This window comes from Podarcis erhardii (genome assembly GCF_964252035.2).
Source record: "Podarcis erhardii genome assembly, chromosome: 2".
Classification (NCBI taxonomy): domain Eukaryota; kingdom Metazoa; phylum Chordata; class Lepidosauria; order Squamata; family Lacertidae; genus Podarcis; species Podarcis erhardii.
The window spans coordinates 39,416,468-39,428,651 of NC_138498.1; the positions used below are offsets into that span (position 1 = coordinate 39,416,468).

General features: G+C 39.9%; 1 protein-coding gene across 4 annotated transcripts in view; it reads right to left on the reverse strand.

The window, feature by feature from the left end:
- MYOCD (myocardin) overlaps positions 1-12,184 on the reverse strand; it is a 230,458-nt gene that overhangs the window by 84,372 nt on the left and 133,902 nt on the right. For 3 of the 4 annotated variants that reach the window (XM_081848660.1, XM_081848661.1, XM_081848662.1), the window contains one exon: positions 10,922-11,162. In XM_081848660.1, coding sequence (XP_081704786.1) covers positions 10,922-11,075 — 154 coding nt within the window. In that variant the 5' untranslated portion in view covers positions 11,076-11,162. Of the gene's footprint in view, positions 1-10,921; positions 11,163-12,184 lie in introns of those variants that run through there. The other variant, XM_081848664.1, reaches the window with a different exon arrangement.

Here is a 12,184-nt window from a genome sequence, read left to right on the forward strand (position 1 = left end):
GAGCAACAGGAACCATTGGGCGTATTTGTGATGTGGAAAGGGTGAAAGGAAATGGATGAGATAATGACTGGAGTTTATGTGATAGGGAGATCACATATGCATATCTTTGATAGGTGATAAGCAATAGGCATTCTAGCATCTTCCCAAGCTTCTAAGCATATTATTCCCAGGGCCATGTGTACTCAGCACATCTGCCAGTTTACTAAGCAAACAGAAAATTGGTACAAGGTTCAGAACTTTCACCTTTATTTTTAAAAGCAAGTTCCCAGCCCTCAAGGTTGCAGAATAAGCTTGAGAATATGGAAGCCATAGGTGTGAATTTTTAAAATCCAGATGAGATCTGGGCAGGCATCTACTAGTCAGGAGATGCACCTTGATGCACTGTTTAGCCTCTTTAAAAAAGGTAAAAGGACCCCTGGCCATTAAGTCCAGTTGCGGATGACTCTGGGTTTGTGGCGCTCATCTCACTTTACTGGCCGAGGGAGCTGGAGTTTGTCCTCAGACAGCTTCCCAAACCAGAGCAGCGCACGGAAACACCATTTATCTTCCTGCCAGAGTGGTACTTATTTATCTACTTGCATTTTGACGTGCTTTCGAACTGCTAGGTTGGCAGGAGCAGGGACCGAGCAATGGGAGCTCATTATTCCAAACCAAAGCTCCAAGTTTCTGTCCCAATACCACTCCAGCTCCAATTCTCAAACCTTCTTTTCACCTTCTCATTGAGTCCCTGTGAATGTTATCTGAAAACTGATTTTGGAAGCAAAAGAGATCATGCAATACTAAAATGAAACAAAACTCAAAGCAAGCCTAGAACAAAATAGTTCACTAGCATAATTCATTCTATTTGTAGAGTTTGAGTTTTCTTGACACAGAATATGGAAAATTTTGATACACAGTATGCCCTTTACTACTCCTGCCCTTCTGCTTCCTTCATATGTCAGATTTTAGTCTAAGGACTCTTCTACTGATGAAGCATGATATTCAGCAATATTGGGAAATTTTCACAAATGTTAGCAAGAAAACAAATGCTAATTCCTCTCTTAGCAGAAAATAACCATAGGTAAACACCCCTATCCTCACCCAAAAGCCAGGCTCCATGTTCTAATCTATACAACATAAATCCATTGGGCCCAACTGTACTAATCAGAAGTCATAGCAAAATGCACTAGAGATCCCCCCCCCCCCGCCAATCTCTTTGGAATTGACTATTCTGCATGACTGAGAAGGGTGAGCCCAGAAACCGAACTGCTCTGTAGTCTCATTCTAGTTTAACTGGAGCAAAAGCCTTAACAATGCAAAATAACTTTTATTGAGTTGGACAAGAGACATGCAAGTTAAATGTTATTTTCTAACTTTTTGTACAAAATGCCTTAAATAATAGAATTGCGTGCTTTCTTCCCCCCAAAATATCCTTTTATTGATTTCCATCAGTATTGCATGAAATCACCATATTAGCTTTCCCCCATTAATGGGATCAGACACACAAGTCTTGTTATATTAGTGATTTTCACAGTGTAACTTAGTAAGCTATTTTTAATGCTCTGCCGGAGGCTTGCCAGGCTTGATCATATTTTGACATTCGATAGTAGAGGCACACTCGTTTTGGCCCAGTTTGCTTGATTTGCGATTATTAGGAGCACAAAGGAATGCGACCCATCTATAAAAGCGAGACTAAGGGAGAAGAGCACTCTGATCAGGAAAAAGCCAAAGGCGCATTTCAAAGTCTGCTGGGACAAAATGGAATAGCAAGGCAAAAGAGAACAGAGTTGCTAAATGTGCTTAGATACAATGGGCTAAATGCCTTGCGGCTACTAAAAAGAGATGAAGTTTTAATCTCCTGGCTTCTTTGCCGGGGCTGCCTTGCCATACTTAGCACAATAAAGGTAAAGGAACCCTGACAGTTAAGTCCAGTCGCAAACGACTCTGGGGTTGCAGCGCTCATCTCGCTTTACTGGCCGAGGGAGCCGATGTTTGTCTGCAGACAGTTTTGACGTGCTTTCGAAATGCTAGGTTGGCAGGAGCTTCTTCTTAATAGTGGTCTTACGGTGCTTCAGAGAAAGTGTGCACGAAGCTGGGCAGGTATGGAGGGATCCGGTTCCCATTTGTTTGCACCTGCCTCTAAATTGCATAGTGGTACCTGGTGGGATCAGGCCACTTTTAGATTCTTTACCAAATAAGGAAAACTGAATGTAGACTTGGTGGTCAAAAGAGTATTGGAGCCAGCATGGGAAAGAAGCTTGTGGCAACAATAAGTTCCATAATGCAGAAGGAAGGAAGTGAGGAAGAGCAAGAGAGGCATAGAAACATAGGAAGCTCCTTAACTGGTCAAATGATTTTTCCATCCAGCTTACTACTGTTTATTTTGACTGGTAGTTGCTCCCCAGCATCACAGTGACTCTGCCATCACCTACTACTGCTCCTTTTAAGTGGAGATACCACAGACTAAACCTGGAACCTTTTGCACACAACCTTGTGCTGCTATGACTTCTCTTTGAAACAAGGTTTATTGACCCAATGTGGATAAGGCCATACCCTCCAACATTTCTCCGATGAAAATAGGGACGTCCCATTCCATAATGAAAATTTTACTATTTATACCCCACACATCTTACTGGGTTGCCCCAGCCACTCTTGGCAGCTTCCAAATAATAATAATAATAATAATAATAATAATAATAATAATAATAATAACAACAACAACATTAAAAAAACTTTCCCTATACAGGACTGCCTTCAGATGGCGGAGGGGGGATAACTCCATACCCTCCAACATTTCTCCAATTAAAATAGGGACATCCTAAAGAAAAGTGGGACATTCTGGGATCAAATCAGAAACTGGGATGACTTCTCTAAATCAGGGACACCCCTGAAAACAAAGACACTTGGAGGGTCTGTAAGGCAGGTACGCCCACAGCATACCTGCCTTACAGACTTACATCCACTTTTGCCCTAAATGTTCAAGTCACCTGGCAGCCTAGATCCTGACAAAAAACAATGAAAAATAAATGGGCAGGTGTAATATTTTGCTGAACTTCACCGAGTGACCACCCCACTGGTTTATATATATACCACGCATCTTGCCTTTGGTGCTGTGCCAGGGATACAAACCCACAAAGCAACTGAAACAAATTCTGCTTTAATCCCTACCACCACTATATGTGAAACCTGCTGTAATTCAGAAACAGCAGTGCAATAATTTTGTTACATATACTTATTTTGCCAATTTTATCTCCATATTATTGAGAATTGTTTTATATTGCTTTAAACACACTGTTTAGATTTTTAAATAAGCAGTTTTATATATTGCTCTAAATAAAAAAAACAACAGTTCTTCTCTTCATGTATGACAAGTTGTCAGTACCATTGTACTTTTGAGGAAACAGCCATAGCTCCTCTATGTCATATAACATATCTACTTGCAGAGCGATCTTATGCATTTTTGCTCTGAAGTCAGACCATTGTATCCAATGGAGCTTACGTGTGTGTGTGTGTGTGTGTGTGTGTGTGTGTGTGTAGATAAGATTGCAGATTTAAGATGTGTGGAGAATTAAAAGAAGAGCAGAGCAGAAAACACCAAAGATAGCAGGCATACTCTTCGTGGCATATTTTCATGTTATTGGACTACAGAACGTCTATATGGTTAGGGCTGTGCTTTCTAGCATATTGGGAACGATAATTTAATCCAGAGTTCGCAGTAGCAAATATAATATAAAATAAAGTGCGTTTCCAAAGATTATACCAAAGCTCTAACACTGGAGGGGAGGGGGAAGGGTTAAGAGAAGGAGATATCCATGACCAGAATCCATTTTCAGAATCCAGAATCCATTTTCAGAATCCAGAATCCATTTTCAGAATCCATTTTTCAATGCCTGACTCCTGACATTTACAGAGTAATAATTAAACACAGTGTTTCTGAGCATACAAAGTGTGTCTTATTTTCATCACTGGAGCCACAAGGGCACCCACAAGCGGAATGACAGCCCAAGCGTATGATGCTAAGGCACCTCTCATTTTAGAAATTAAGCACTTGCGCTATTTGTATTAAGAGGATGCCATTATTTCTATTCCAAGAGAAGGAGCGACTGACCTAACAGCCACTTCATGTGCATTTGCAAACTGGTCTTCAATTGCAAACAGATGAGTGTTGCTCACCAACCCCCAAAAGCCTTAGCAGTAAGACTGCAGTTCACTTGAAAACACCTTCAGGAATTCTGGCAAGAACCCTGCAGTGACAATTATGTTTATGGGATGTGTGCGTCCATCAGGAAGGAATCTGTCATGTTTGCACTATTATGATTCTTCCCGCTTTATTAACATCCTTTTAGTAACCACAAGCCTTTCAGAAAGCTGCTTTGGCGGTTTGCAAGCACAGCAGTGCAACATGTGCAGGGCTCTTAAGTGGTGGGGAAAGAGGCTACATTAGTCGTATTCATATAAAGAGTCTTGGGGAAGGGGTTAGAATTGCTCTAACTGTCGCAAATCCTCAGTCACCTTGGGCTTCAGGGCTGTCACTACGCAGCTAACAATAGCCATTCACAGTCCTTGACACAGACCTCTAATCCACAAAGGACTTGTTCTCCTCTAGTGTGTTTAGTCATAGCACAGAAGTCAGCAGCCCAGCCTGGCTTATGAGACATGGACCCTGTAAGAATAAACTGTTTCTTCTCTCATCCTCCTTTTATTCTCTATCCAAAGAAGGGTTGATTCAGATGACTGACCTGGATTGCTCTAAAGATTTGTCATGTCAGACTGTTGTCCTATAGGAATCACAATGACCTGGGTTCAGATGCAATGCTAAACTATGGTTTAGCATTTCATGCACAACCTTCAGCTTGTGTGCTCCCCTCATCCTCGTGGCTCAACCATGAGGAACAGAGAGAAGCTTTTGTTTCACATTCATTTTCAATTAACCATGGTTTAGTCCTAAGTCTGAACACTAAAATGTAGTTTTTGTGTCTTGACTATGGTTTATTAGAATAAGCTAGCTTCATAAGCCTTGGACAGCCTTCCAAGGGCCACGGCTCAATGGTGGGAAGGGCTAGAGGCAAAAGTAGCAGAGCAATGGATGTAAATTTTACCTTTGTGTTTGTTTCAACACACACTTAGCCCTTGCTATCCTCCATCGATCCAAGCAAGCAACTGCAAACCCTTCAATAACATTGGATTGGATCCAGATTTATAGTGCATATTAAACCACTTAACCATTTATTTTGAGAAGCAAATCCTTTGGGTAGTATTCAACTAAGTTTTACCTCTGAAATTAATGAACATGCCTAGGTTAGCACCATTACTTTATATTGGTCTACTCTGAATAAAATTTAGTTGAATGCCTTGAAGTCAGTGGGGCTTATTCCTTACGGGAAGATTCAGCTGCATGCTAAACGTCCGCTGTTACATACAAGACACTGCGTGATTTGACCTAGCATAGGAACATAGGATGCTCCCTTATACTGAGTCAGCCCAATGGTCCATCCAGTTCAGTACTGTCTACACAGACTGGCAGCAGCTCTCCAGGGCTTCAGGCAGGGAATCTTTTCCTAACTTACCTGGAGATGCTAGAGTTTTAAACTGAGACTTTCTGCATGCAAAACAAATGGTCTATGGTCTTTCCCCTAAGCTATGGCCCTTCCTCAGGCTTTTCATAGGTTGATCCCGGTAGATGCTTCGGAGGCAACATCTCTCTTGTGCAGTAACTTGAGCCATCAGATCTCTGACTTAGAATCAAGCTGACCCATGGCAGGACGCAAGATCTTTAACTGATTGTATTGAAAACTAGCCGAGGGATGTATTTTAGGACCATGAAGGGGAATGACTCTGTAGATTTTATTTTATTTTTTAAGAGACTGTGGCCACTGGAGAATTACAAACCATTTACCTCATGCTTCGTTGATGTTTCTAGGCAATGCTCTCAAGTGGCACTTGTATGCAGATGAAATGCAGTTTGGAGTTCTAGTATGTTATGGAAACATTTTCCTGTGACAAAATATGCAATGAATGACTTGGTTTGAAATCCTGCCAGCCTGTGTGTGCTGCTATCACAACATTAAATGACTTTTACTTAGGGTGAAAGTTCTTGTGATAAATCATGGAAAAACTGACTTGTGCTATCTTTAGTCACCGTGCTGTTTCGCTCTCACAAGTCATTCACAGCTCTAAAAATACAATTTATATCACCACATTCCTGGAATTCTTTCAGTTCTTACATTCTGATTTAAGTGGCATTAAAGTCCCGGCTGCAAAGTTCAAGCCACGGGACAATATCTCATCAGGGGATTAGTTGTCACCTGAGTTCAATACATTGTTTGCAGTATTTATTTGATCTGAGCTCCAAACCTAATGCAGAAAATCTCCCTACACATACACCTACTACCTGGTTATGTGGAACAAAGGCTAAAATGATCTTGGGACAAGATAATCATTTAATAAGCACACTCTGAGCGCAATAAAGATTTAAATTGAAACACATGCATGTCACAGAGGCTGCTTGCCTATGGAGAAAGCCTTAGTGGGGTCCAGGTCTACTCTCAAAACGTACTAAGATTCAGTCCTCGTGCACCTTCTCAGAACTGTAATTTGCTGGTGTTTTGGACTCACACATCTTTGTCTTTTTCCAATTGATTAACTTACAAGATTTTTCCAAAATAGTTATTGATTTAACTGGCATGTCTGGCACTCGCTCTCTGGATTTAATTACAACTTTCCCTGATACTTCATAGTTTAAGCAGAACTGAATGCTTTCTAATTTTCCCTGATAGGGACCATGGGGTACGTTGTGTTCTTTATCCCAACTGGCAGATCAACAAAGCTGAGCAATAAAAAGCTCAATTTGTGTAATAAACTGTGGTACAATCTACTACTTAGGCACAAGGTCCTTGAAAACATGCAACCTTTTCTGCACATTACTTTAAACTCAAACCAGATGGACACTTACAATTTCTTGTTTTTCATTCAGGGAATATGTAGTTGGAGGGAGTCTGTTTCACCACATTTGTATCCTCTCTTTTGCCTAAGTAGCTCAAGAGGCAGGTCAAGCAAAAAGACAGTGGAAAGACACCAACACACACACACACACACACACACACACACACACACACACACACTGTACTCCATCCCACCATTAATGGATTGGCATGGAAAAGAGCAGGAACATGGAGCAGAACAACTATGCCACTCTTATAACTTAAGAAAAAAATCATTTCTATACGATTATACTTAGAAGTGACTCCTATTGAGTCCTATTGAGAAACATAGGATGCTGCTTTATACTATTGGACCACCTAGCTCAGGATTGTCTACACTTCCAGGGTTTCAGGCAAGGGTCTCACCTAGCCTGATGTGGGTATGTCAGAGATTGAACCTGGGACCTTCTGCAATGGGTTCAGTCAGGCTTACTTCCAGGTCAGTGTGCCTAGGATTGCAGCCAAAATGACCTACAGCAGACTCCAGTTATGAACCTGGTTTTTCCACATCCAAGACCACAAATTCCTAACTTAGCTTCTTTAAAAACTGCCCTAGGAAAACAAAAGGCAAACACAATGTAGGATGTGTCCTTGAAATATTTAGGTAAATTCAAAAATCTGCTAGCTCATGCAATCAAAATGGTACAAAACTGACTAGTACTTCTTAACCTTTCCATTACAAAGACTATTATGTTGCCAGCAGCATGAATAACCTTAACGTATGCCATCCCGGTGAGTGAAGGTTATCACTCCTGCTCACTTTCAAGAATAATTACGCTGAATCCTCTGAACTCTAGTGTACGCTTATGCAGTTACACTTACTTTCATCTCAATCTAGCGCATGGTCCATACATAACATGCAATTTTATTTTATTAAATATAATGTATACCCTATCTTCTTGCAAGCACACCACAGTGGTTGCTGCTGCTACTACTACTACTACTACTACTACTACTACTACTATTATTATTCCCTTTATCTGAAGATCACAGGTGGTTCACAACATAAAAATACAAAATGAGAACACAAAATACATAATAAAACAAACACAAATCAATAACCCCATCCCACAAACATAGAAAAAGGCCATAGAATGTTCAATCAGCCCAAGGTCTGGTTATAGAGGAACATTTTCTGTCACCTAAAAAATGTAATGAAGGTACCAAGCAAGCCTCCCTAGGGAGAGCATTCCACAAATGAGGAGCCACCATAGAAAAGGCTTGTTCTTGTGTTACCCCCCTCTGGGCCTTTCATGGAGGGGGCACACAAAAAGAGTCCAGGTTGGCTTAGGTGGGGAAAGATTCTATGATAATGCATTGCAGTAAACAATAAAAAAAAAACTAATCAAAACCATTAAAATGCTAACAGAAACCATCCAATAAAATTAATCAATAAAAAAGGCAGCAAGGTGCTTAGGACCTTTAAAGCAAAAAAACTCTATCATGAAATGAGCCCAGAAGCAAAGTGACAGAAAATGCAGATCACACAGGTACATAATGATTTCCTTGACTGACCTGTCCCAGACAATATTCTGACAACATTACTTGGGACCAACAGATACTTTTCAAGGGCAGCCCCATGAAGACAGAGTCAGGATTTATGAGTCACTTCTTTCCTCACAACTTGCAGTTTTAAAGTTTTTTTTTATCAAGCCTTTGACAATATTTGTTGGAGCTTTATGAAGAGGAATCTCCAAGGAATGGGGGTAGGCAAGAACTTTGAAAATGGTATAAGTGCAATTTATTCTGAGCAAAAGGCCAAACTTATTGTAAATGGTATGGTTATGGATGAAATTCCAATAGAGAAAGGGACACGACAGGGATGCCCAATTTCCCCTCTATTGTTTATATCGGTACTGGAGGTTTTCCTTAACATGATTAGAAGAGACCAGCTGGTTAAAGGTATACAGGTCGGAACTAAACATTATAAGCTAAGAGCATTTGCAGATGACCTAGTTTTGACACTACAACAGCCAGAAACTAGTACAAAAAGAGTTTTGGAACTTATTGAAATATTTGGTCAGGTAGCAGGTTTTAAATTGAATAAACACAAGACAAAGGTGTTGGAAAAAAATCTCACGGTGGGGGAAAAAGATAGTTTTCAAAGAGAAACTGGTTTGGAAATTACTAAAAAGGTAAAATATCTGGGGGTGAACTTAACATCTAAGAATGTGAATTTATTTAAAGATAATTATGAGAAATGCTGGGCTGAAGTGAAGAAAGATTTCGATATATGGTCAAGACTGAGACTTTCCTTGTTAGGCCGAATTGCTGTAATCAAGATGAATGTATTGCCGAGATTGTTGTTTTTGTTCCAGACATTGCAAATTTTAGATAAGATGGACTGTTTCAAGAAGTGGCAGAAAGATATATCTAAATTTGTCTGGCAGGGCAAAAAACCCAGAATTAAATTTAAGATTTTGACTGATGCAAAGGATAGAGGGGGCTTTGCCCTGCCGGACTTAAAACTTTATTATGAAGCAGCAGCTTTTTGCTGGCTGAAACCATGGCTACTTCTTGAGAATACAGACATTCTGGACTTGGAAGGTTATGATAATAGTTTTGGTTGGCATGCATATTTATGGTATGACAAGGTAAAGGTACATAGAAATTTTAAAAATCATATTATCAGGAAAGCATTGTATAATGTATGGAATCGATATAAAGATTTGTTTGAAAGTAAAACCCCCAGGTGGCTGTCACCAATGGAAGCTAAGGCGGTAAAAAGATTGAACATGGATACAGACTGGCCAAAATATTGTGAAATTGTAGAATATGATGGTGAAAAGCTGAAACTACAGAGTTTTGAGAAATTGAAACCTAAAGTCCGAGACTGGTTACATTATTACCAGATTAATGAAACTTTTAAGCAGGACAGAAAACTAGGATTTCAGAAGGAGAGGTCAAAGTTAGAAACAGAATTGCTAGAACCCAATACTAAGAATCTGTCTAGAATGTATAATCTGCTGCTAAAATGGAACACACAAGATGAAACGGTTAAATCAGCTATGATTAAGTGGGCACAAGATATTGGTCATGATATTATGTTTGCTGACTGGGAGCAGTTATGGACCACAGGTATTAAATTTACGGCATGTAGTGCCCTGAAAGAGAACATAATGAAAATGATCTATAGGTGGTACATGACCCCAGTCAAGCTTGCAAAGATATATCATTTGCCCAATAACAATTGCTGGAAGTGTAATGAATGTGAAGGAACTTTTTATCACCTTTGGTGGACCTGCCCAAAGATTAAGGCCTACTGGGAAATGATCTATAATGAAATTAAGAAAATCCTTAAGTGGACATTTGTAAAGAAACCGGAGGCTTTTCTCTTGGGCATGGTCGGCCAATTGGTACCAAAGAAAGATAGGACCTTTTTTATGTACGCAACAACAGCAGCAAGAATCCTTTTGGCGAAGTATTGGAAGACTAAAGAACTACCTACTCTGGAAGAATGGCAGACCAAGGTGACTGAATTTATGGGACTGGCAGAGATGACCGGCAGAATCCGTGACCAGAAGAAAGAGACAGTGGAGGAGGACTGGAAAAAATTTAAAATCTATCTTAAAAATTGTTGTAAAATTTCGGAATGTTAAGATGTCAGGGGATTGGACACTAAGAATTACAGCTATAAATCGAAATTTATAAAGCAGAAACTCTTTTTAAAGAGAATTAAATATAAAAATGGGATGAAGAATTGCTAAAAATTTTGAAATTTGGATGCAGTGAAGGGGAGGTTTGGGGAAGTCGCATTATGTTTGTTTTGTTTTTTCTTTATGTTGTAAAATCAATAAAAATTATTATAAAAAAAAAAAAAAAATAAAGTTTTTTTATCAGAAAGGTAGGTATCTCACCATACGCCAAAGTAGCACCATACTTTTGCATTTATGTATGCACCTTGCTGCCATATTCAGAGCATCTTATCTCTTTCTCTCTGATCTCTTAGGAAAAGGACTCACCATTCTTGCTCTCAGCAAATGTAGGGACTTGGGTACATGACTGAAGGGTCAAGTCTCTCACTTCACTGCAAACACAGTCCTTGAGGAACACTTCTGAATTTTCACTGGGTGCATTTTTCTGGCCTGAAAGCTCCTGTTTAATCACACCATTCATCACTAGGCCTGAAGGGACTTTGTCAGATATCTCTTCCTCTACTTTGAAAGTCCCACGCTTTCTAAGAACTGGGACTCCAACAAAAAGCTGTAAGGAGAAAAGTTGATATATGACTTGATATGATACTGGAGGCAGGATAGAACACATGGAAATTGCATTGAGGACACAATAATTGCCACACATTCTGTGTTTCAAAAGTGAGGCTAGATAGTCTTACAGTTTGACTTCAACTGGTTCAAATGGCAACAGAAGTCAAGATTTATATCCCCTCCATTTCCTATCTAGTTGCGGTATTATATTGCCATATATAATTTTACCTGTAATGGATTTGTGTGGATCAGCAACCAACCATTTGTTGCCAGAATTCAAAACTGGGTCTGGCTCTGCAGCAGCCAGGGGAAGGGGCCAATGGCCACAAAAAATGGTGTGGCTCCTAGGAAGACAGGAGAGCTGCCATGTCAGGTCTCAACCTTCACCCATCCAGGTACCAAGTAAGTGACGATTATACCACAAGGCTCTATGCACTGGAGCTCACATAGCTGTAAATGTTTTTCTCACTTTGAAATTTGATGGAGTAATACAAGTAAAGTAATAAAAATCACTGAGGAAGTGACTGTCATAGGAACTATGGCTGGGAGTGGGAGTGAAGAGCAATTTGATTCTGGGTCTACCTAGTCTAAATCCAACAGTATAACCTTCACTATCCACTGGAGGGGGGGCAACATAGTACTGAACCAGCAGTGGGTCAGAGTTTACTGGAATACGATGATAAAGACAAAATGCTGCCAATGCCCACATTTACTGATTATGCAGAAAATGTATTTGTGTGACCACACTGTCCTGAATGTGCCAACTCTACCTACTACCTGACAGGATAAAAATTGAGGTACACAAGGGTTCAACTGGCTTAAGCATACCACACAGATATCCACATAGTCCACTGTTTACATAAAGGTCTCCATTTTGGTACTTCAGCCTACTTTCATGACCACAGGAGAACCTCATTCATTTGTTCCAAGAGTGCAGGTTTGAAAATATAAGTATCAGTTTAGAATGGTTACAGAAGTTAAAAACAATTTCTTTTCCTTGAGGACTGGAAATGCTTCCTT